Genomic DNA, 27,303 nt, shown 5'->3' on the forward strand with positions numbered 1-27,303 from the left:
AAGGTGGATAGACAGTGTCAGAAGGAATGGAGAGGAGCACTTGCTATTGCAAACCAGGAAAATAGTCCGTCTTTCTCATTGGAAATGAGACAGAAGGGAAAGCCAGACTCCCGTTGCTAAACACTTAGTTAGTGTACGTACAAACACACTCCGTGCCCTCGCGTGCATGCCAGTGCTTGCAGCCGTCACACTTCCTTCCCGTGGCTCCAGGGCGACATGTGCAGAGTCCTGTGACTGGGTCACAGGGGACAGGCAGTGAGCCATAGGGGTCACACTCACATTCTTGGCAGGAACCTCCCGGGCTTCTTGGACTGCCAGTGTAGCCAGGGGCACACCTGGATTTAAACAGTGACAAAGCAAAGGTTAATGGGAAGTCACATCTCTAAATTGCTTTATGTGTTGTGTGTGTGTGTGTGTGTGTGTGTGTGAGTGTATGTGTGTATGTGTGTCTGTCTATGTGCTTTGTTTTTAAATTGAGTAAAATTGGTATCAAGAGTCTGTAGATCAGAGTCTATAGAGAGCCAATAGAACATTTTATGCTCTATAAGCCAAGAGGTGAAGTCAAATTTATGAAATGAGAAAGAAAATTTTAAAGTTTCTTGTCATTGTTGATAGAATTCAAAACATGATAATAACCATAATAATTGAGTAGAAATTATTTTGTAATACCAATATACTAAAGAGAAGATAATTATTAATAGAAGTTTTTGAGGTATTAAATTTTACTTAAATGGAGTTTGGATTTAGTGCTTTTATATCACTAGATGATTGTAAATGTTTACCTCTGGCAATGGTTCTTGGATTAAATGTCATACAGAACCAGGCAAGGGCTGTATTTTGCCTACCACAGCTCTAGTTCATAAACTTTTCTTAAAGGTCTCTTTTTAAAATTAGAGATTAATAAAATTATGTATTGACTCAAGGCTTAACCATTCTTCTGCATCTTAAATATCAAAATGACCAAACAATACAATCCATTAATTTTACTAATGAGGAAAAAGAGGCAAGTTGAAAGGCAATAAACAACTTGGATTTTATATTTAATACTATTGGTGTTTCTTTTTTTAACCACACCTTTTTCAGGATGAATTATTTATTATGTATCTGGGAAAGTGGGTTCATATTATGTAAATAAAACATATAGCACTGACATGAGAAATTAAAAAGGAAATCAGATAGGGTAAACCCCAAATGCCATCCATTCATCAGCTCTTCCCCCAATCGAAGCATCCATTCACCGGAGTATATACCACCATGCACTGTGAAACTGTAGCTTTACAAGATGCTAGCAAGGTCATAGTTTCTGCTTTGCCCAGGACAATCTCAGATTACCTCTTGTCCTGGCTAAATTATTAAAAACATTTCCTGTTCCTCTTTAGAGTGTCCCTGATGGGACAATAAATTATATATATGATCAGTGTAAATATAATCAACAGTAAGAATTTTTTTCTTTTTCTTTTTTTTTTTTTGTACTAGATACTGAACCCAGGGGCACCTAACCCCTAAGCAACATTCTCAGACCTTTTTATATTTTATTTTGAGAGAGTCTCACTCAAAAGTCAGAATTTTTGTTCAACATGTAAGCATGAGAAGCTCAGAGATAATAGGGGGTTGGAGCCAAAGTTTTGAAGACTGATTAGATAATTCTAGACATCTTTAGCAGCTTGGGTCTATGGAAATTTAAATGGCTGATTCTGAAAGTTCATTCATCCTGTGCTAGTTAGAGAAGGTGAAGCATAAACTGTAACAATAGGCTTTTAGATACTTATATTTTTGATTGTTATTTTCTTTCCAATATAAGATTACAAATGCTTAGTAAAAATATTACTTAAATAAGCCCACTTAAATTATTTCCTAACATTTGCAGGTAAAATAATAGTATTCTAAGCAGATTCAGACTGAGTAAATCTTATAGAATTAATGATAAGAGTAATGAAGATAAAGTTTGGGAGGAGTTTCTACATTACAGGGACACTCAAGAAATTTAGTCACTTTTAGAGCTAAGCTGAGTTTGAGCAGGCCGTAAGGTGATTTAAATGATTTAAGATGCTCTCAGAAGTAGAATGAGTTTACTTGGAAGGTTACAATAAAAATTTAACCAAGACCTTTGGTTTAATTTAGCTGAGTAGAAGCAATTTTTCAGGGAAATATAACTGATCATTTATATGTTAGAGATGATAAATGCAAAGCTATAACAACATTCAAGAATTGCAAAAACAATTCAAACCATTCACATTTGATAGTGTATGATCCTGCTCATCTATATGCTGTATGAACTGTCAACTCTTATTGATTAAATATTAATGGATATTAGAAATGGATTTCTGTAATCACTCTGCTTTAAGCAGTACTTGTCATCATGGTATACCTTTCCAGTCTTTTCTATACACATGCTTTTGTAGATAGTAGTGATTCCAATTTATACATGTAGCTATGCTGTATAACATTTTTTTCATAAATTACTGCAGATAGTCCTGTTGGTGTCCAGGGATACTTTTAGTCACCATCCTGCTGGTGTTTACAAGGTATGAACTAATAGCCTAAGCATCGATACTAAAGCACACAGGCGAACAGAGAAAATATATACCTTTATCATCTATAGTCTACATACAAATGACGTATGCATCTTCAAAATAAATAAAAATATTTTCGGATTCTATACCACAAGTTATTTAATTGTTGCTAATTTCTGTTGGCATGGAAATTGTCAATGTACTGTTATACATATGCCAAGTATGGGATACTGTTCTTAGAGTGACCACATAGAGATTTCTTTTTGGAACTCTTCTTATGAGCTTATACGAACTGCATTGGAATTTACAAAATTTAAGTCTAATTGTTTAATTTCTTTCCTGTTGTCATTATTAATACAACCATTTTTGGTTATATAAAATAAGATTCTTAAGTGAGTGATGATAAATATTTTTTAATACTAGCTTATCTTTTCAAAATCTTGATTTCAGGAGCTCCTAGGAGAAACCATCTAAGGAGTGGGTAAAGCAGGAGACGGAAAAGAAAAAATCCAAACTAGGGTGTGATTTTAGTGATGTCCCTGTGTCAGAGTGATTACATAGAGAGTTCTGGATTATAAATAACATCTCAAAATCCATTCTGCTTTGAGACAAAGGAAAAGGACTCTTGTACTACTTCACTAGCTAGTCACTGACTTTGGAGCTCCCAGGTGAAGGCAGAATAAATTTTCTGGCCTTTTTGTGCCTCTGCTGGAAAGGAGTTTTCCAACTGGATGCCTAGGCAAGGTGCCAGCAATGTCTGTCACACACACCACTGTCACATTGGCAGTAACAGTAGAGCATCAGCTATTCTTCTATGACAAAGGAGGAAAATGGAATCCAACTAGGTTGTTGGAACTAAGCTAAGTTCACAGAGCTCTAGAAAACTTATAGGCTGTCAATTCTGCTACAATCATTATGAGTTTAGTGGTCGATTTTATTACTTTCTGTTATGTTAAAAATGTTAAAAATGGTGGTGACAAGTTTGAAGAGATAGGACAGAACATATGTATCTGGAAGATGTTAATTACAATCTTATAGAACATATGTATCTGGAAGATGTTAATTATAATCTTACTTGATAGTTTAGAATTGTATTTCTTAGTTTAACATTTGTATTATAGTTAGAAATTAATTTAATAGCTACCCACTTGCCTTAGTAGATTCTTATAAATTCTAACTGTAAGAAGTAGTATTTAAATAACATTGCCTGTTGAAAAGGGGAAATGAACAGCATTTCATTGTTTGCGTAGTAGTACTAATTAAAAATGCTGATACCGCTTACATTCTGAGTTACCCATACACTTGCCAGTGTAGGGTCACAGTGCTAAGAACAATGACACATGTGTAGTTATCGCTAGAAAGTAGTTTCCAATAAACTAAAATGAGAAATATGCAGCCAGCTTTTTATTATTGGTAACTACTGATAAGCTTTTGAAAATTGATTTATTTGCTCTTATAAAAATTTGTGCCTACTTATGCATTTATCTATCTACATATTTATTAATACTTAAACTAGATTATTGTGAAATGATTTGGATCTTTAAGAAAATCTAAAGGTAGATAGAAGTAAACTTTCTTCAGAAAATGCCTAAAGACATAAAAAGAGTTTTGAAAGCATTCAATTTAAACAACTAGAGAACATGAGAATAATAACATTATTGAAATATGGACTTCTCCGTGGTAACCCTTAGCTATGTAACCTCCACGTATCGTGACTGCTAGTACCTTTCACAGTACTGGCCTTCGTATCCTCGTGGACAGGCGGTGCAGCGGTAATCGTCAACGCCTTGCATAACACAAGAAGGACTGAAACTGAATCAGAAAAACAAAAAAAAATTACAAAAATATTTTCACTCATTCATTTTATAAATTAAGTGTTTATTTGTTATGGAGGTGGATGGTATATATTTCTAAGGTAGTGATAAAGGTCATATTTTAATGATTGGTAAAGTTCTTATTTTAAGGGTAGGATGTCACAAAAGCTACTAATAATAGTAAATAAATCTTAGTTGGAGTTTGAAGAATTACACTGAGCATGTCCATACTTTGGAATTTTAATAATTATATAACAGCCATGAAAATGTTAAGCACCTAGCAAATAAGTTCCATCGCTCACTAATCAAAAGATAAGTTGGATTAGAATTTATGAACATCTGTCTGATCGAATAGGTATTTCTGAATATCTTTTAGGTTAAAGGAAAGAAGAGGGCATACAAGTTATATTTTTTTTCTGAAAACTCAGTCTAAATTACCACTGGTACTTCAACACACAAAGTGTGAATAAACATTTCATCTACAGTACGTGTGCTTTTTCTAATTTACATCCAGATTTCAAACTGCATTTTACATTAAACACTAAGTAAGCTAATCAGTATGAACAAAGAAGAAAAGAAAACTTTCCATAAGAAAATGAAAAATATTTACTCATCATTTTACAGTATTTTTTAATAATTAGGTCTTCTACAACTTGCCCTATTTTGATGACTTTGCTGGAAGGCTACAGTCAGTCTGTTTTGCTCTAGGATTTCTGATTATCTTACCCTATAATAGAAAGACTTGATGAGACTTGAAAGCAAAACCATATTATGATGTAGCTTTGAGTTGTTATACACTTTTCAAATAGGAAAGTGCTACATTCCCATTGGATAAAACTGTATGATTCATTGGAAACTCAGGAAGAGAAAATTTGTTTGTTGCAAAGTGACAAAGCTGGAAGCACCATTTTTCATTTTGATTGATCTACAAAATCACTTAATGCTGAAAAGGCAGTGAATTACAGAGACAAAGGCCACAATTTTTGGGTGCCATTAGGACCCTATTGCAACTATCTTTTCACACATTAAATCAATAGTATAAGAATGAATGATAAACTCTAACTTCTGAAAACTACGTGAACAAATGAATTCATTACTCTCAACCTCATTATTCAAAAACATTTTTTTTGCCTTTACAAAAAATAGAACCACAAACTCATAATTGACACAGTCTGTCAAGTTTTTAGTTCTTTAAAACTTGATGCCAAATGCATCTGTGTCCTCACATACATATAAACTCATATACATATATAGGCCTTAGGAAACAGATTTTGGATATTTTAAGTGCAACTCTAGATAGCCAGCATGATTAAATTATATCCATTTACAGTAATATAATAGTGTCAAAAATAAAGTACTCAAAAAGTAAATAACTAATGTACTATGTAGGAATGAATGAAGTACCACAAAGGAGTGTAGTAAATCTCCTTGAAGAGTCAATACAATTTTGGAATTATAGTACTCTGATGAATTGTACTTTTTCCTTATATCACAGAAAGGACTTCTGAAGAAGGAAGAATCACAACTTGCCTGAGGTTAGACTTGATTCTTTTTGCACAACCCTCCCTTGTCTTCTCTCAATACTCATTTTGTCTACAGGATCACTTAGTAAGCCTTGAGTTTTTCTCTTGGAGACCACCCTTTACCTTGCCCTGTGGTATCAAATTCCAAACTCCCCTCAACAGAATTTTTGACATTTACAGAGTCTTCTCCCTGCGTCTTTCTATGTGGACTCTACAGAGAGGAACTGGATCTCTAGAAATCATGTCCTTACAGTTTTTATCCCAGTTCACTGGTTTTTTCTTTTCATTTCCTTTGTTGGATCTACATCACGTCCTTGATCTCCTAATGTGCTTCCAAGTTCTGTTTTAGGATTTCTTCTCCTCTCTCTTTTCTCCTCTAAATAATTTCTTCCATTCTTTTTAAAATTATTATTATTTTATTTAGCTTTTAATTTTTTACAGACTGCATTTTGATTCATTGTACACAAATGGGGTACATGATTTCATTTCTATGATTGTACACAATGTAGATTCATACCATTTGTGTAATCGTACATGTGTACAGGGTAACGATGCTTGTCTCATTCCACCATTTTTCATACCCCACTCCCTCTCATTTTCTTCTACATATTCTAAAGGCCTTTAAATATTGTATTTACATTGACAGATTTAAAACTGAGTCTCTCCTCCTCCAAAAAATATCCTGATCTTTCTATAATTACCTCCATCTTAGTCAATGTCATTCTGTGCTTCTATTTGCTAGGCCAAAAACCATGGAGCTAATTTTTCTTCTTATTTCTCTCACTGTCCACATATATTTTACCTGTAAATGTCACTGATGCTACAATCAAGAACATCACTGCATTTTCCTGGACCTTGTCATTGGAAGATTTTTTAGCCTTCAGTACCTTTAGTTACCCCATTGGAGCTTGCTGACCTCATCATTACCACCCTGTCTCATTTTCTCTACTCCTGCTCTGCTGACCTCTGCTGTCCGCCATGCATAGGCCACATAGGGATCTGTCTCTGGGCCAGGGCATTTGCTTTCCCTCTGGCTGAATGCTCTTTCTGCAGATTTTCAAATGGCTTGCTTCATTGCTTCATTGGAGCCTCTGCACAAGCCTTATCTTTTTTGTGGAGGTCATTGACCACCTATGTAAAATTGTACTTGGCCACTCTGTATTCACTGAGGCTGCTTTATTTTTCATGGTAGTGCTTGTCACCACCTGACATTACATTATATATCTATTTATTTATTGTTTTATTTTCTCAGGAATATTGTAAGTTCAGGGAGAGCAGGAAACTTGGACTATTCTGCTCACCCATCAATTCCCAACCATGCCTAACATTGAGTTGGACCATCATCAAATATTTGTGGAATAAAGGTATAAATACAATAGTATCTTTACCTTCAGGAAAGTTACAAATGTATGTGAGACAAATAAATATAAATACGCCATAGGACACATGTGTTTCTGTCTTATTCAGGATGTCAGGATGGAGTACTTACTACTTAGTGTTCAATTTCTGGAAGAACTTTTGATGGAAGCAAAGATATTAGTAAAATGCATTAGTCGTCAGCAAAAGTACAAAGGCCATGCCCTGCTGTTCTGTGGTGGAGGTGGCACTTGAACTGGGTCTTTAATAATGGATTGGATTTCCCAGGGATCAACAAGGACAAGGACTGTTGAGCATGTTTGGAAAGGAGCAGAAAACTCCAGACTTGGCATCACGAGGAAGGGAGCAGAGGGCATTGAGCCTGGAAAGGTGAGTCAGTGGCCACTTTCCACGCCTTCCTACTCTTTGTTTCACACAGCTCTACGAATGGAAGGCACTCAAGTGAGAAATCTCAGCCTACTCCATGTGTACCTAGAATCGGTTTCTCTATATGAGGAAGAAGTGCCTCTCTTCTTTGCCCTGGCTGATTTCTTTCTTTCCTTCTTTTTTGGCAGTGCTGGGGATTGAACCCAGGACCTTATGCTTATGAGGCAAGCACTCTACCAACTGAGCTATATCCCCAGCTGATATAGCTGATATAGCCCTGGCTGACTTCTGTCTTTTGCCTTTTAAGCCTTCTTTTCTCATCACATGTAGATATTTAAATCCGACTAACATGTCCCAGGCTTTAGGTGGTGGTATTAATGGGTCGTGAAATCAGTGGAGTGACTTTTTCCCAAAAGGTGAGATAATAAAATATAATAAATAGTTGGGCATACAACATATCTTTTTGGGTATCTGCACACATGTCTTTGTTTACTAGGTATGATATATACAAAAAGTATTTCTCACAGTGATTTGATAAAGTTTCAAAGGCACTGAATAAGCCACTTCCACTTGGTCTTATGATTCTCTCAGGGTCCTTTGCATAAAGACTATATACTTAACTTATATAAATCCTATAAACCAAAAATGAAAGAGAAACAAAAATGTGCCATTTAATTGATTGTGCTAACCAACCAAAGTAATATTCTTTTTCATTATGACTTGAAATTTCTTAAACTTCAAACCCAAGCCCTTGTGCCTTAATGCCTGCTTCCACTCTTATTTGACGAACTTTATCAGTGCCCTTGCTAGTTATCTGCCACCATACCCCACTGTCTCCCGTGAAGGAGCAGTACTAGGTGTGGTCGACTGATACTTCTTTCTCCTTGCTGTCCGTGACAGCTGCCTGGGTTCTCATCTGCCTACCTGTTCTTGCCTTGCCTCTTCGTTTTTTTCCATGATCCCCACAAAGGAAGTCCTGTCTTTGCTTCCTCCCATGTGTTCCCCAGGGATAACATTAGGCAGGGCAATTTTATCTGACTAACTCATTTATTAACATATTTCTTCCTTCATCTGCTTCTGCAATTTTCAGATTTCCATTTTCTGTAGCTATTTGCATATTTCCATTCAGACAGACCCTTAACATCAATTTAAACCTATTTAAACTATAAATTGCCTTTCTTCTGTAGCACCTCTCTCCTGATTTCCCTATTTCAATTCATAGTTCCACCATTTTGGGGTCAACCTGGCTAAAATCCTCAGCCTTCAACTCTTTCCTAGACCTTCATCCCTCACAATTTTGCAGAGCTGTGTTTAACAATTTTCTCATATTCATCCCTTGTCTCCACTCTTGTTACTATTCTAATGATCTCTTGTCTAGGTTAGTGCACTAGCCCTTTAATTGGTCTCTCTGTTTTTCTTTTTTGCCTGTTTCAATTTATTATTCTCAATTCTATCATAATAGTCTTCCTCAAATGTGGCTCTGACCATATTAACCTTTTCTTAAAAATAAAAATTTGCACATTTTTATGATACAGAAAATTAAAAGCAATTTCTACATTGGTATTTGAGAATTTCTATATTATGGTCTCCATTTTCTCATTCATTTTCATCTGTAATTATGAAATTCTATCCAAATTTCATGCTTCAAACTCTATTATTTGCTAGCTTTTAAACATGCCTGCCTATTGTGTTTCCTAGGCTTCTGCTCATATAATTTCTTACTATTCCCAACAGTAAAAACCCTTCAATCTACTATTGACGATCTCTTACACAATGACTACTTCTTTTAATATGTTCTTGAAACTTCCCAAAATAAGTACAGTGTTTTATGCTTTTGAATTCTCTTAACATTTAAGTTGATGTCTCTTAAGACACATGTTGTATAGGGAGCTTCCCCAACAGATGGTAGCTTCTCCTTTATGTTTCCTGTAGCTTTTCTTACAGTGTATTCAAACAGGGAAAATTAATTAACTATTGATTTTTTTCCTAATCCGAATGGTTCACATTTTAATAAACAAGGAAACAAATAGCATTCTCTTGTTTAAATATGAGAATCAGAAGGGGATTAGGAAAAGGGAGAGAAGAAGAATATTATGTTTCATATATCTACCTGTTGGTACTTGCATGAAAATAAGATCATGTGCATTATCATTAGTAGCCAATGATCTAAAAGTTTATACTTAACCTCATTAAAAAAAGGCTTGAAATTGTGGCCAACAAAGAAGAGAAGTTTTCAGAGGAAATGGAGACAATTTATACAAAAACGCTTTCAGATTGTGCATAAAGCTGAAGTAGGCACAGGTGGAATGACCACTGAATCACTCTGGCTCTTTTATGTTCAAGGTCAAGTGTCCAGAATTCTAATTCTGAACAAACTGCTATACTTTTTTTTTTTATTTTTAAAAAAACTATGAAGTAGATATTGAAGTCTATAAATCACTTAACAGTATAGACTGGCTTAGCAAAAAAGGTAAATGAAAACACCCAGGGTTTTCATCAATATATAAACCAGAGCAGCATGTTCAGACAGCATTGGAATAAGATATTCCAGCATTTCTTTCCCCTTAGCTGTGTTTCCATGGTACCAAGCTCAGACCATCTTAACAGAAGGGGTGCTGTGATTCTGGCAGATACGGACTTTTTTGGGAGCATAACAATAAGTCACCCTGCTTTCATTGTGCTATTTTTCAATTGTTTCCTGGATAATTATTTCCCAATCTTAAATTTAACACATACAAATAATGGAAACAGCCACAAAATTGATATAGTATGCAGCCACGCTATCCTTCATGGCCGAATTTATGGCAGAACTATAGGCAAACACTAGACCTGTATATTTATAAAACTATGCATATTTGTATATATGCCATTTATTTTATAAGCAGAATTTATATTAATATGGGTACTTACATTTTAATTAATCATTATACACTTGGAACAGGGTTTTAAAGGACAAACGAACCATAGAGTACGTATACCAACCTTTTTCATGATTTTATATGATTAAGAACCTTTGTCTTAAATTGAGATTTTTATCTACATGGAAAAAATAGTCAAATCTTAGACAGCCCATGTGCTAGACAGATGGCGTTACGGATTGGGAAATATGGCTGTATTTCTCAATCTTACTTGTTGCTGGGAGAAATCAGAGGGCAAGCACACGGCTGACAGTCATTTGGCGATCCCTTCACAATGCCATAGTAGCCAAGAGCACATCGTTCACAGAAATCACCAGTAGTGTGATGCTGACAATCCTGTAATAAAGGGAGAAAACATTTCTTTTTAATTTAATGAGAGTAGAATGTAATTTATCCTACAGTTCCACTCCTAAGAGTGTGTGTCTGTGAACATACACACTAACACACACACACACAGATTCCATCATTACTAGAAAATTCAGTTATTGATATATTTTAAAGAAACTTTAAGTTGAGAAACTAATACTGTGTTATTATAGCTAAACTGACAATAAGTATTTCTCTTTTTCCTACATCAATTTTTGTGTACATTTTTCTTTCACTTTTAATTGGGATATGGAACTTCAAAAATCTCTAAAATTTATTTTATCACCTAGTTATTTAAGTTTCTTAGGTTTTAGCTCTACAAGGTACTGGAGATTTTACTAAAAATAGTGGGACCTTGGTACATTCTATCATTGGGCATTTTGAAGCCAAAATATGGTAGAAAGCCTAAATGTTTCAAGAGACAACAAGGAAAAAGAAAAAACAGAACAGCTTTGTAACTGCATTTAAGAATGTTGTCACTGGGACAAAATCTTTACCACATGTAACTTAGTCAGAGCATTAATCTCCAGGATATATAAAGAACTCAAAAAAGTTAACACCAAAACCACTAATAACCCAGTCAATAAATGGGCTAAGGAACCGAACAGACACTTCACAGAAGTGTCCATCAATCAACAAATATATGAAAAAAGGTTCAACCTCTCTAGCAACTAGAGAAATGCAAATCAAAACTACTCTAAGATTCTCCTTCCAGTCAGAATGGCAATTATCAAAAATACAAGCAATAATAAATGTTGGCAAGAATGTGGGGGAAAAGGTACATTCATACATTGCTGGTGGGACTGCAAATTGGTACAATCACTCTGGAAAGTAGTATGGAGATTCCTCAGAATACTTGGAATGGAACCACCATTTGACCCAGTTATCCCACTCCTCAGTTATACCCAAAAAACTTAAAAACAGCATACTATACTACAGTGACGCAGCCATATCAATGTTTATAGTAGCTCAATTCACAATAGCTAAGCTATGGAACCAACCCTGATGCCCTTCAAAAGATGAATGGATAAAAAAGTGTGGTATATATATGAAATGGAATATTACTCAGACTTAAAGAAGAATGGAATTATGGCATTTGCTGATAAATGGATGGAACTGGAGACTATCATGCTTGGTGAAATAAGCCAATCCCAAAAAACCAAAGGACTAATGTTCTCTTTGATATGCAGATGCTAACCCAAAATGAGGAATTGGGAGGAGAGAATAGAAGTTCATTGAATTAGATAAAGGAGAATGATTGGAAGGGGGTAAATGGGAATAGGAAAGACAGTAGAATAAATCAAACATAACTTTCCCACATTCATAAAGGAATATGACCAGTGAAACTCCACATCATGTACAACCACGAGAATAAAATAACCAAAAAAAAAAAAAAAAAAAAAACAACCTAAGATAAAAAGCAATGCTGTCACTGGGTGCAGTAGCACATGCCTGTAGTTCCCGTGACTTGGGAGGCTGAGGCAGGAGGATTGTAAGTCCAAGACTAGCCTCAGCAACATACAGCAACTTAGCCAGGCTCAAAATATTTTGAGGTGTGACCCTGCCTCAAAATAAAAAAAAATTAAAAAAAAAAAAAGGGCTGGAGATGTAGTTCAGAGATAAAGTGCCCCTGGATTAATCTCCAATGTAAAAGAAAAAAAAAATATTTGTCTATTACTCAGCAAACATTGGTGGTTCTTTATAAATAGAAAGGATTCAAGGATTCAATTTGAAAGCAATAACCTTAGGTCAATATTTTCCTTTTTATGCTTGCATAATAAGGGATATTGGGGTGATATGCTTTAAGACACCTCTATAAGGAAATGAGAAAAGTTTCAGAGTAGTGTGTAAATAGCTTTGAAATTAAAATCTTCCCAAAATAGAAGTACATTTAACACAGAACAATCATTCCTACAATAAGTACTCAGGAAAAGCTATTTTCAAGGCACTGAAATAGGCATCAAGAGAATCAAGTGAGGGAAAAAAAGAGAAAAGAACATACTACTCACTTTAGGAAAAGAGCTTAAAAACCAGGGCAAACAATAAACATGGAAACAAAAATGTAATACAGTATGTTGTTGAGTGAAAATAAGATACTCGATTTTGGAAGTTGAGAAAAAATAAGAAAGGGAATTTGGAGTTGGATTTCAGCTTGATTTTGTAAGAGGATTTGGAGTGATTGGAAATGATTTATTTCTTATAAACATTATAAAAAGAAAAGTTGAGAAGCGACAAAGTCAGCAACCAAATAGATGTCCATGGTCTCCTGATCAACTCAGCTGGAGCCACGGAGCTGTCTGCAGGCTGTATATTGAACTTGGATGACATCCGTCTGCTGGGCTCTTTGTTTCAATCAATCATGAAGAATGTATTTATTTTTCATCAGTCTTCTAAGGACAAACAATGTTTGGTACATGATGTGTAGTCTTTCATGACAAATCATAACTGAAGTCATTTCCACCAAAAGCACTGCTATGGAATTTTATTATTATTATTATTTTAGCTTTTAATACTCATTTTGAGATGTTCTGTTATTCTTTGCAGTGAAACCATGACATTACCACCATTAATTTTAGACCACTACTGGCCTTTTACATTTCTAGTGTAATAGCTGAAAATATATTGTGTCACTTGAAGATATATTTTACAACTTAATGTAAAACAGACCCAGTTGTGCAATATGACAGGAAGAAATCTCAGTTCTGTTTCCACTTTACCCTTAGGAGATGATAGCCTCCTATTTTCAGAGAAAAGAAAGTGTTCAATTTGGTGCTCCCTCAGTGTCCTTCCAAAGTGTTCACTGTTTTGCCTGCCTGTTTTCCATTTCTTTGACATTGATTCTGTCTGCAGGGAAGTGGAGTTCTGTTGTTTGCTTAAAGCTATTTTCCTCTGAAACTGGTTTCCTTGCCCTGCCTCCACCCATTTTCTCCAGCTTCCTTGTTTTCTCCTTAGTTGGCTTTTTCCCATTCCCATTTGAAGTTGGTCATGACTTTCCTAACTTAAAACAAAGAAGATCTGTGGGTTCCCAGATCCCTTGATAACTTCCATTCTGTCTTTGATAAGCTTTTAAAAACACATTGTTTACACTCCTCATTCGTACTTCTTCATTGTGCTCCCAGGTACCCCTAAAATAGCTTTCTCATCTTACCACTGAAACAATTTCAGGCTTACCTAAGATCTTTGTTGCAAAACTGAAATTTACTGACAATAATTACTGCTGGTAGATGAATTCTATAGCAGCTGACATTTCTGGCCATTCTGCCTTGGAAAGTTTCTCTTCCATGGTCTCTTTAAACAGTACAGTGTTGTTTTTTTATCCTACTTCTATGGCTATTCTTTATTATTCTCCTTCATGAATTCTTCCTTTTCTATTGTGTGAGACTGATTTCTTTGACTCTAACTTTGGCTCTCATCTGTTTTATTTCTATATATTCAACCTTAGTGATTTCACCCATTATCATGACTTCAGTTATCTATATGTCCAAAACTATATTTCATGTATTCATCATGGATATCTCCAATGAGTGCTGAACTTATATATATATTTTTAAAATATTCTTTAGTTGTCTATGGACCTTTATTTTACTTATTTATATATGGTGCTAAGGATTGAACCCAGTGCCTCACACGTGCTAGGCAAGTGCTCTACCACTGAGCTTCCACCCCTGCCCTCGACTTATATTTTTTAATTGATTCTTGGATAAATCTCATTGCACAACACAAAAGCACCTGGAATTTGAAACATCAGTAATTAAGTTTCTCTCTCTTTCCACCTGCAGTGAACTTGTGATTCATATTTCAGTTGAGGTCACTGTCCTCCTCTCATTTGCCCAGGTCCACAACTTTGAGTCTTCTCTTTTCTCAGATACTTATTTGTTTACTGTTTCATAATTTAATTTTCCTGTTTCTCAATCTCCCTGCTGTTACTGTTTTTATCTGGCTACTGTCGTCTTTTACCTGGATTATTAGAATAAACGCTTTGCTAGAGATTCTGTTTCTAAATGTTCTCATCCGGTGATTTTTTTCCATACTGCAAGCAGAGTGATTTTTCCACATGACATTTCAAACCATGCCGATCTCATGCTTGAAAGCCTATGCAAGGTCCTCACTGTTGTCAGGATGAATTGTAAACACTGCAAGGAAGACCTTCATAATCTGGTCCTCTTTGCTGTCCAGTCCTACCTCTTGCTACTGTTCCCTTTGCCCACTATACTATCTGTATGAGACCAACTGAAATTCTCAAATTATGCACTGCTCTCTTTCACTTATAAGATGTCTGATTTGCAAATCCCTTACTGTGGAATGTTTTTTTCTCTGCTCACCAGTCTAGTATTTATTCATTCCAGCTCTCACTATAAACATCATTTTTCTCTGATAAACATTCTCTGATGTCATACATCTGACTTAACTGCTCCTTCTGGTTTAACACAGTGAATGAAACAGCATGGACATTCAATGGTTATTCTGAGTTTCTGAATTACTCAATCCATGTTCTAGTTAGTATACAGGAAACTGGTCAGACTTATCGAAAAAACCAGGTTTTAACTTTAATATCTACAGAAAAAAATGAATGAATGATGAAATGATTTGCTATATTTTGATATTCATTTTAGTCCATAATCCTTTTTCAACCATCCAAAGGAACCACCATATTTTAAGGATAAAATAGTCATTTTATATTTAACAGTAGCATTGTGAGAGATAATGGCTCTTAGATACAATAATTATATGAATTTCAGTCTGAAATCATCCAGAGCAAGGTGACAGAAGATGAATGAGTGATTTAAGAACACATTTTATAGTTATAAGAATTAATGTGTGCCCCAAATACATGAAATCTCTAACAATAATTTTCAGTATTTTATATTTGTAATAAAATTGTTTCATAATGAATTATTTTATGTAACCTAACATTAATAACTGGGTTAAAATACTTAAAAAACAATGATCACTACTAAAAAATGTAGAGATTCAAAAATCTATCATTATTTTACTTATAATTGCAACTTTATATAATTTATTTATAGAGAAAGCCAGTATTTTAACCTCTGGACAGTCAATCTTGCACAGGATTGCTGACATACTATACCTGGTTAAGTGAATCAAATGTCCCGGTTAGATCCACCAACACAGTTCATAAATCATGATACTATTTTTGCAACTTTTTGACATAGTCTTTTCAAATTACTTTCCTATATGCTTTGAAATAGAGTTTGCAATATTTTCTTTTATATAGAAATTAGTCTTTTAGAAAACATTTCTATACTGTGGACATCTAATGAGAAATTTACTTATATTCTCAAGAGTGATATATGTTAGAATCTTTTCAATGATAGATCAGAATATATAAGATTTGTAAGATTTTTGCATCATGGAAATCTGGTGGTATATATTTCTTCTACTACTTCAAATGAATATAACATTAATATAGTATTTTAGACCTAGGGTAAGAAGTCACTTAATCTAATCTTTTTTCTTAAAGGAATACATTCTACACTTTCCTTGAGATATTATTAAATGCATGAATTCTTATAAGGCAGTCCCTTTTATCTTACAAAATTGTAAGCTATGAAGTTTTACTTTATGCTGTCTGAAATTTGTTTCACTCTAATTTTCAGTCAGTGATCCAAATTCTGCCTTCTATAGCTATGTAGATTACATCTAATTCCCATTTCCCAGGAAAGGTACTCAAATATCTAAGAATACTATTACTTCTTAAATCTATTTTTTTTTTAAGTTAAACATTTAACAATCCTAGCTACTCAGAGTTTCTTTTAAAAGATAGTAGATTATAAGTCTCTAGCTGTGATTTGCAAACACATTGAGTGTGCTTCCTTCCTTGATTTGGATCCTGTACAAATAGTAATACTCTGAGAGAGTCACAATCTAATAAGAATTCCTATATCACATGCATTGATAATATATGCTATTTCCTTGGTTGGTTTTTGAAACCCTAGAAAATACACTACTGGAAGGCAAGGCTTATACAGTTCATATTTTTATATTTCAGCACCTACCATAAGGTAGGTATGCTGGAAATACGTATGAACACAGGCCATAAGAATGAATGGACAAATGAGTTAAGTTCAAAACCTTTTCTATTAATTTCATGTTGTTAGTTATGGGTCATAGTTCCACCTGTCAGGATCTTTTTCTACATCCAATGCATTGGATAACTCTTCTAGCTTTATGTCATTTAAATATTTCATAGCTCTTATCCAATTTAAACACAACAGAGTTAAATGCAAATTCCATGCCTTATTGTTGGACATCTCTAGAGCTTACTTTGGGTCACATTTTTTAGCAACTTACATGCCCATAAACCCATTAACTGGTTGACATCCAGTCCATGCTTTCAGCCTTGTTTATGAGGATACCATGAAACATTCCATCAAAGGTTAAAAACTAGTGTGGATGTAGCCCTAACTATTTTTGACTTAAGCAAATTATTTAAATTCTCTCACCAATTCATAAACTACGAAGTAAGAAATGTTCCTGTCCATATTATAAGAATAAATGAGAAAATTTGTGGTAGCAATCATACCTAGTCCTGGTACATACATGGGTTGGACACGTAGTATAGCTATTAATGCTTTGCTGAATCTAAGAAGTGATGAGTCACGTTGTCAGAGAAATCTGATATTGTACTGAGATTCAGGAGACCAGAGTCTCAGATATTTTATATATATTATAACCCTAGAAATTAGGTTGAAGTATGTTATTTTTAATGAATTTATTCTGATTTCTGTTTAGTTTGCTCATTTTTAAATAATTGATAAATAAACCACTTATTTAGTTGTTTCATTGGAGATCAAAGTAAATCTGTTTCCTACATTTTCCTTTCCTTTATACAATAAAGGAAAAGAGATATCATTGTTTTATCTTGTGATAAATTTCATTTACTCATGATTTCTCAAATTTTTTCATATATGGTCCTAAATCATATATGACTTAGACTTTTGCATAGTCTAAGATATAATTCACCTGGGCATTTGAAATCAAACTCATTTAATTAACTAAGTGTACATTTTCTCCTTCTCAGTTTGGAGATGGTATTTTGTAGTAGATTTGACACCCGATTCCAATACTTTTTGGCCAAGGCTTATAGGTCGCTTAAATTTCCTGAGCCTTAATTTTCAGAGCTGAAACAAGACACTAATAATATCTATTTTGACAAAGTTGTTATGCAGATGGTAAAAGGTTTGCAATATGACTTAAACATAGTAGGTTCCAATTAATTAGAGGGCTAATATTTTAACCACAGATATCGATGATGTTTCAGGCAATGGAACAGATCAATGATGGAAATTTTTTCTTTTCTTTTCAAAAAAAGAATTATGTAGAGTGAAAATAAGATTTTTCACAAGCAATTATACCTTTAAAAATGTTATTTGAGCTAGCTGAAGCATCAATACTCCCATGTGAAAAACAGAAGTAATCATGACCCTGGGGTGTAGTAATGACTAAATGAGAATATCCATCCATCCATCCATGTGACTCTGAGTTGTCTGGTATACACATGTCTGTGTGTGTGTGTGCGTGTACTGATTAGGGTTAACTCACTTGCCTCTTCCTCTTCCCTTCCCCTTGTTTGGGGTTCAACATCACACAGGTTTTACTATTCCATTTTTTAAAATCTCCTGGGGCAGCAGTCACTGTGGTATTAGTAATACACAATAATGTAGAAGGTATAGAATTTTTTAAAGTCTAGGGAGAGTAACCATACTTCTTGCAAGTGTCACCAGGCATTATGAAGAACATAGTTACACAGGGAAATATTTAACCTATATAATTGTCAATAGTTATAGTTCTTTTCCACTCTGTTTTTGAAGAAGGGTATAAAGGAAAAAAACATAAATATAGTGAGTGCCCCATCTCTAAATCATCATATGAAGACTGGTGCTTGATAGTATCTGAATGTTTTTGTGACCTTTCCAAATTCCTACACTGTAATCCTAACCCCAAATGTGGTAATACCAGAAAGTGGGACCTTGAGAGGCGATTAGGTCTTTGGGGTAGAACCCTCATGTTGGGATTAGTGCTCTTACAAAGGGACCCCAGAGAGTGAGCTAGCTCCTTCCACCATGTTGAAAACAAAGAAAGTCAGCATCACATGTGACCAAGAAATGGGCCTTTAGAAGACATCAAATTTTCCAGTACCTCAATCTTGAACTTCCTAGCCTCTAGAACTGTGAAAAATAAATATATATATATACCCAGCTTATGCTATTTTGTTAGCCGATACATCTAAGTCAGTGAGAAAAAATCCAGTATACTGCTAGATACAAAAATGCTTTAAAAAAAGAAATTATAAAAAAATGCTTTTCATTCTATTTGATTATCAACAGGTTGCTTCTGACATCATCATCACTATTTTTACAGAGTTTACCATGTGCTGAGTAATATTCTAAGCATTTTATTAAGTATTTCATAGTCTTTACAAAGACTCTGTGAATAAGTGCTATTATTTTGTTTTATAAATTGGAAAATTCAGACCCCACTTAAGTTAAAGAAATTGACTTTAGGCTCAACTGGACTTTAAGGGGTGGAGCTAGGATTCAAGTCAAGACAGTTTGACTGCAGAGTCCATGCTTGCCACTCTGCCAAAGCAGAGGGTGCATTATATAATGGACATGACACTAAACTGCAATCCATATTCCACACAAAAGAGAAATCAGCATGCTTCAGTATCCTCAGTTACAGCGTGGGAGTTATAATAGCTATTTCCTATTTGCCTCATGGGCCTGTTTCAAAGATAAATAAAGTTATCTAAATTCAAAAGTTGTAAGTTCCCTGAAGGAAAATACAAAAATTCAGAGCAGAACAATTTATACTAGCTGTGTATGTTTGATGGAAGTATTTATTTATTTTGTACTTCACCTAGGGATTCCTCAGAAAATAGAACTGCACTGAGGATTCCTAAGGAACAAATATAGCAATGTTAGCCAAGTGGCCAAAAGAGGACTGTATAAAGATGGCAACTTTTATTCTAGCAGAAATAAAATTAAGCTATATCCTTTGTGAATGTTTCTAAGGTAAAAGGGTCAAAAATTACATGATAATTATGCATTTAATTATTCCTTATGAATGTGTAAGTTAACCCATTTCCCCCATATTGTCTACTGAATCTTATAGACAGATAGATAGGGAAAAATATTATACCAAAACCAAATAGTAATTATTTCAGGAATTCAAGGATAGCTAATATTAGTTATTCAGTTAGTCAATCATTTGCTGAAAGTGAAAAGACTACAGAGGATCACCTCTTTATCTTCATTTCTTTCCCATCCTCCCCAAGTAAGCAAGTGTTAAATTTCAATATCCTACCCTGATTGAGAGAATAAATTTTAAAGAAACCATGTTAGGAAGATACTTTTCTACATGACAAGGAATTTTTTCTTAAATGAATCACCAGCATCATACCTTATGGTACAAGATGTAGGTCATTCACATTAAGATAAGGAATAAAATAAGAAGTTGGTTATTTTTCTATTTAACATTTTCTAGAAGAATGTGTCCATTAAAAATATAAAATTATAACTGATACAGTTTCTGGTAAGAAATAATAATTATAATTATTGGAACATAATATAATCATAACTATAAAAATAACTGAAGTAACCAATTAAAAGATTATAGAACTAAAATAAAAGTGGGTGAATATCAAACATAAGTTAAAAAAATTGTATCAACAATGACCAGTTAGTAAATGTACTACATTGAAACAAAAAATATAATGTTAATATTGAAAAGAAAATGTATGACATATACAAATAACTTTAATATATAAAATGTAAAATCTATATAGACAATATTAAAGTTCGCTGTAAGACATAAAATGTTTGAACAGTATCATATTACTGGGTTGAGGGAGAATAACTAAACAATATAAATGTAGCAATTCTTTACGGATAGGTTTAATGCAATTACAATCAAATTCTAGTAACTTTTTTTAGAGCATGGATTGAAACAGTGAAGAAAAATGTAGTTGAAAAAATATATGATTATTATTTAATAAAAGTAGAAAAAAAGAGAATGATAAAGGGTTTTGAGGGGCTAGGCAGATGCCTCCTTAGCCAGAACTTGGAACAGACTCACGACTGGTGAAGGGCGTTCAATGATGAAGTGAGGTATCCTTCACAAGGGCCTCATAACTCAATTCGAAAAAAGGGCCTTGATTTCCTGTATATTATAACTTAACTCTGAGATGTTGTGAAGCAGAACATTATATATATAAAACACAGTACAACAGATTTGATAATTCTTAAATATATTTTATTATGAATTAAATTTGTGTATATACCCAGATCCCAGGAGATATTAAGGAGAGAAGGAAGATCTAACTAATGCATACTTGGAGAGTGCTTCCTTACACCACAATAAGTTTTAGAAGGGTAAAACAGTGAATCATGTATAGTAAATGTACTGTATCAAATTGTAGAAATCACGGTAAACAGTACAGGCTCCTAGGTGCATATTGATGCCATAGCACTGGATGAGATCACCCCGAGAATGTGTGTAACAGAGGCCTAATTGCTCAATTCCGAGTCCCTGGAATCTTGGTAGGTAGATTCATTTCAGGAAATCACAGAGAGAAAAAGCACAGAGGGCTAAGAAGGAGCCTTCTGGAATTTGACAGCCCTCAGAACGTCATGGCCACGGAAGCTAACCAGAGAATTTGAAGAAGGGGTGATTGCAAGTGGTAAACACTGCTAACAGATCAAGTAGATGAAGATCACCGTGGTTGAGTGTTAGTCCCCCACAGTGGTATGGTGGTAAAGAAAAATGACTGATTTTAGTAATTGAGAATGGACAGATAAAAATTGTAGACAGAGACAACTCTTCAGAGATGGAAGGGAAGAAGGAAGTGGTAGCTAGAAGGAAAGCAGAGTCGAAAGAGTTTGTTTTGCATTTTGTTTTTAGGTGACAATGTAAGCTGGAGAGGAGATGGGCAGGACTGATGTCCTTGAGTGGGAGAGAGGTGATATACTGAATGTATGTGCAAGGCTTGTTTTTGTTTTTCTTTGAAAGAACAATTGATCCAAACTATGCATGGATGCAGAGAGGTGGCTGCCTGAGGTGGTAGGAGCACCTGTTCGCTCCATTCTGATTACTTCTAATTTCTGAAATAAGAAGCAGCACTGATAACTAAGAATTAAGCTGGGAAGAGGTGGGAGAAGAGATTTGGACTTGAATAGGGAAGAGAAGCTATGAAATTGTCTTCCTGGAATGTCCACCAGAGTAGCACAGAGGTCCATTTGAAGAGCGTGATCATGAACTTAAGCTGAAACTAAAGGGCAGATATGTTGTAGGAGCCACATTTGGCGTAGGGAGTAGGATTCAACCAGCATTGGGGTGATCTGAATACAAGTGCAAGAGCAGCAAGAAGTGAACGCTGTGAAGCAGCAATGCTAAGGTTATGCTGCTTAAAAATGTGGGAGCCCAAGAGATGGGATATGAGGGTCGATGGTGAGCTTTAAAATGTTGCTGTAAGAAGAAGTGAACTGATGGCTGGGAAAGAGTAAGATACTTAAAGTGGAGACTTCAGAGGCACAAGGAAAGGGTATGGAAGAAAAAATCACCAAGGATTATGATAGGATAGTGCTAAAGACAATGAAAATGATACAGAGGAGAAATCTTCAGGAACAGCGTAGGTGATCTGGGGGTTAGAAGGCAGCTTTAACAAGCAAGTGTAGTTGGCTAGAAATGGGGGCATGGGATTCAGAGCAGGGGGGGCCATGTGGAAGAGAAAAGGAGCCGGATATGAGAGCGGCAGTGAGGGACCCAGACCCCTGCCTTGCCTTCAGACTCAGGGGAATGAAGAGAGTGACAGGAAACAAGGGCTTCTACTCAAGAGGGCTGGGGGACAGCAGCCAGCAAGGGGAAGCCATTTCGAGGAAAGCAGGACTAAGAGAACATGATGGGAAGAGGGGAATTATGTAGGGGATTTTGCTGACATCTAACCATGAGTTCTGCAAGACTCAGTGGAAGGGCTCCAGAGGATAAGAGGTTGGAGATGGGGTCAGCAGAGACAGAGTTGTGTGGCAGTTAGTTTAGGGGACGAAGGGACATAGAAAACCTGAATTTCTCAAGTGAAATACAAAGGATGAAACACACAGTTCTAATTGTCCCAAGGTAGAACGGACTTTTAAGCTGCTGTCATTCTCTATTTCTTGACACAAACAGTGGTTTTTCCTGTTATCGTTTTTCATTACTTTTGAAAATGTAGAATATGGTGAATATCATTTTTCCCTACATGTTTTAATTCACACACACACAATCATGCTCTCTGCAGACCAGCTGGTCTCTGCATAAAGTAAGTATCTCAATGGACCTTGTATGAGAAAGGATCAGGTACCTACCTGGCATATGGATGTTTCAGGGTCACACAGGCTGCTGTGTCCATTGCACTGACATGGAACACAGGTGCCCAGGGTGGGACCAGGGGTGCGAACACCTGGTTCAGAACGCAGTCGATAAAATCCTGCTGAGCATGTCTGGAAGAAAAGAAAGTCAATCAGGACAGTCAAGTAGAAATCTTGCTTCAGAAATACAAGTTCTGGTTATGAAATGGACTTCTTCCCCCAATGTGTGGTAGGGCAACACCACTTACAAACTCAAGTGCCAGTGTTGATATGCCTAATATAAATTTCCGTTGGGTCCCTCCTCTGCTCTCAGACATAGGTGCATTCATGTAAACAGATATCAGTGAGAAAAAGAGCTTCCATTTTCATCTATAGCTCTTTGTCTGAAAAAGTTTTAAATGGTCTTTTTCCCCCACTTGATAAAAAGGTTTATTTTTAATTAACATTGTCATATGGGCTAACGAGAGAATTCCAACATCCTTAACAACCTAAAATCTGTTTTCTACTATGCTTAATGAATAGCAAATGTCCAAAGAAATTCAGCAAAAAATTGAATAAAGTCAAGAATGCATTATTTATATTGATACAATATAAAGAATATAAAAGGAAGAAATGCAAAATAATAAAAGCGATCTATCTCTTGAAACTATTAGGCAGTAAATAAAAATTATCTTTCCCTGATGTTTTTTTTTTTAAATTTCACAATGAAAATCTGAAAGTCAAATCAAAAGAAAATTGCTAGTGAAGTTGACAAAATCAAAACTTTCATCTTTATTCAGTTATCATATAAATATATTAAAAACATCTCTGACTTTCTGGAAGGTAGGTCCCGGCTCTAGAGGACAGTCTGAGTTCCAGGCTCAGATCCCTCACATTTATTAGACATAGCTTCATTTCTGGTTAAGAGGTAGGGATCAGTTTTTCAGATTCTACTGATTATAAAGGGGCTGTTTTACCACCTTGGCTAAGTAAGATTTTTTTTTTTCACTTAAAAATTTTGCTCCCCACAAGGGAAAAAATATTGGATTAAGAACTTCCTAATGTCTCACATCCCTTTGGCTCTGGCATTAAGTAGTCCAGACTAGAATACACATGAGTTGCTCAGAAAGAGAAAAAAAGATCAATACTAAGCACCTTCCTCCTGTTTATTTTGATTTGGATAATGTGTACCTCAATTAAGCACTTAATTAAGAGTCTCTCTGCTTTTATCAGTCAATAATAAATTTTAATGAGATTTAATAATGCCTCCACTTTAAGCAAAACTGATAGAGAAAATTGAAAAGAGCATTCAAAAGATTCTGCATTTCGTTTGTATCACAGTGGGCATAATCATATATATTGATAAAGTTTATCCCTATTATTTATTTTATAGCAGTTATTCCTATAATTTTTTAGGAATATAACTTTATAGCAATTTTCATCATTGCCATAGAATAAGAACTGGAAATTACACTTGAGGAATTAATTTAAGAATAATCAAAGAAACAATCTGAGGTGTTTTTAAAAGTGGTTCACAGTGTAGGTTGTTCCAATTTGTTAGTGTGCAAACTATTGAATAAAGATGAATTTTATTTACATGGATTTCATCCCTGAATATCTTCCTAAGATATTATTATTATTTTATTATATTGCTATTTTATTGGCATATGTACTTGGTCTTGGTCTATCTGTCTCTCTCTCTGTAAAAATGACACAAATTAAGAGGAGATCCTAGCTTCACATATCCAATCAAAAGCTTAAAACGAGTCTTAGCAGAACAAGTTAAGAAAAAAACGTTCTTCATTGAGGAACCATATGAGGCTCAGTATTACAGACGTGCAGAGGAGCACTCAGGCAATATTTTTTTTATCTTTATTTATTTATTTATTTTAAATTATTTATTTATTTACTTTTTACAGGCTGCATTTTGATTCACTGTACACAAATGGGGCACATCATTTCGTTTGTGTTGTGCATGATGTAGATTCATACCATTCGTGTAAGCATACACATACATAGCGTAATGATGTCTGTCTCAGTCCACCCTTTTTCATACCCCTCTCCCTCTCATTTCCCTCTAAATAATCTATTAATGCACAACACATTTCCTGTGGCCCTTTCCTGGAGCTAGCGTGGTGCAGTAGAAAAGTACCTGAAGTGAGTGTCGGCAACCTGAGCTACAAGTTGAGTTCTATGTAGAACCTTCTAGACTTTCCCCTGTGGTTCTCACAGTTATCAGGGGAACTTTAAAACATACTGATACTTGGCTCCACCCCTAGAGATCCCAAGGTTGGTTTTAAGACTCCTGGGAGAGTATGATAAGCATGTAGGGTTTGCAAGTGACCAGTATGCTACCCAATCCCTCCTATTGGCTTTCAGAAGGGCATGAACACTCCTTGGTACTATGGTCTAATGAATTTGGTGGAAACCATGGTTGTAAAGTTAGTTTTTTCTGCAGGATGTAAGCAAATTAATTAGCTCTGATATGCAGTTTCCTCATCCCACAAGCAAGTAGGTCTGTTAACTCAGATGATTTCTAATTTTTCCAACATTTTAGATTATTAGTGTGCCCTGATAGATTAATAATGAGTAGCAAAGAAAAAACCTCTTCCACAATGCAAAAACTTAGAAACTTAAAACAATTTTAAAGAAACAATGTGACCTTTTTTATCCTTTTAATTTTCTTCCTTTTTCTGTATCCTTTTGTATTTATTCTTTACATTTAAATTTTTTAGGGGTGTTTTTCAATATCTGATGCCTCCTAGGACTCTAAGTGAACTAGGATTATTTGTGAGAATAATCACATTTGAATTGGGATTAAAAACACCTGCTTTGGGGCTGGGGTATAGCTCAGTTGGTATAATGCTATCCTCACAAGCACAAGGCCCTGGGTTCAACTCTCAGCATCACAAAAAAAAAAAAAAAAAATAGAAAAAAAAACCTGCTTTAAAAAGTCTCATCTAAAATTCTTTCTGGAACACAATGGAGAATTAAAGAAAAGCAAATAAATAGAAACTTTACTGAGTTCACTTTATATCGTTTTTCATGAACTCAAACTTGTCCAAAGTTTTCTTCTCACATACTGAAATTATGTATAGCTCTATCTTATTCTGCTTTCCTTCCATCTTTACTTGTATAATATAATGTATCTTAAAAGTATTAGAATTCAATTTGTATCAAAATGTGGAAAACTAGAAAGAAGAGAATTAAACAGGAGAGTGAAGCCAGCAAGTCCCAGGCTCTGAGCTGTGCCAAACCCTCCCTTTGTAATGGAGGAGATCCTACAAAAAAAATTGGAAAGCTTTAGCTATTTCAAGTAGTGAGAAATGAACATGAGTTCAGCAACACCTTCTTTCCTTACAGTTAAAAAATAAAAATAGATATTTGTGCAGGAGTCAATAAAAATATTCTGTCTTATATCTCTACATGGGTTTTGCAATCAGGCAATGTTAACTTGAGTTCTTGTTCTACCACTTGTTACATGTGATTTTTGTGCAGATTTCATATAGTGCAGACTTCAGTTTCCTCACTTGGAATATAACAATCTTATACAACACAATAGCTGATTATAAGTTTATCTACATTTTATAAATAGACTTATGGGGGTTCAAATGGCATCTTTGCTTCTGCTTAGCTGTGGGATCATCATGGACAAGTTCCTCAACCTGCCTAAGCCTCAATTTCCTCATTCATTATATGGAGATAGTAAATCATACTTGATGATGGGTATATGTATATTAGGAAAGGTGATTGAACTTGTTCAGGAAATAGTAAGCATTCAATAAATAAGTTTTGCTTTTGCACAGCATTGTTTTAAAGATTAAATGGCATAAAACTTGACACAATATAAATCAACACAGAGGTCCCAACCTGTGTATATTTTCGATGTAGATGCTGATGATAAAGGCAATTATGATTGTTCTAAGCTGCACTGGGAAGGAAAATTATAATGTATTCCATTATTCATACCATGTTCTCAATATTTGCATGCACAGCCACTTGAGGTTTCAGTCAACCACAGACTAAATATACAGTGGGGGTCCCATAAAATTATATTGCCTATTGACATTGTAGCTGGCTTA

The 27,303-nt window shown here is 34.9% G+C and overlaps 1 protein-coding gene and 1 non-coding gene across 8 annotated transcripts in view; both read right to left on the reverse strand.

Moving 5' to 3' along the window:
- The window catches only part of Lama2 (laminin subunit alpha 2), a 582,198-nt gene that overhangs the window by 165,372 nt on the left and 389,523 nt on the right, over positions 1-27,303 (reverse strand). For 6 of the 7 annotated variants that reach the window (XM_047557822.1, XM_047557827.1, XM_047557826.1 and 3 more), the window contains 4 exons: positions 23,240-23,374; positions 10,723-10,847; positions 4,239-4,325; positions 142-335 (listed from right to left, as the gene is read on the reverse strand). In XM_047557822.1, coding sequence (XP_047413778.1) covers positions 142-335; positions 4,239-4,325; positions 10,723-10,847; positions 23,240-23,374 — 541 coding nt within the window. The remainder of the gene's footprint in view (positions 1-141; positions 336-4,238; positions 4,326-10,722; positions 10,848-23,239; positions 23,375-27,303) is intronic. The other variant, XM_047557824.1, reaches the window with a different exon arrangement.
- On the reverse strand, positions 7,776-7,848 carry Trnam-cau (transfer RNA methionine (anticodon CAU)). Its single transcript has one exon. It is a non-coding gene; the product is annotated as a tRNA-Met (tRNA).

The sequence above is a fragment of the Sciurus carolinensis genome, chromosome 7 (assembly GCF_902686445.1).
Source record: "Sciurus carolinensis chromosome 7, mSciCar1.2, whole genome shotgun sequence".
NCBI lineage: Eukaryota > Metazoa > Chordata > Mammalia > Rodentia > Sciuridae > Sciurus > Sciurus carolinensis.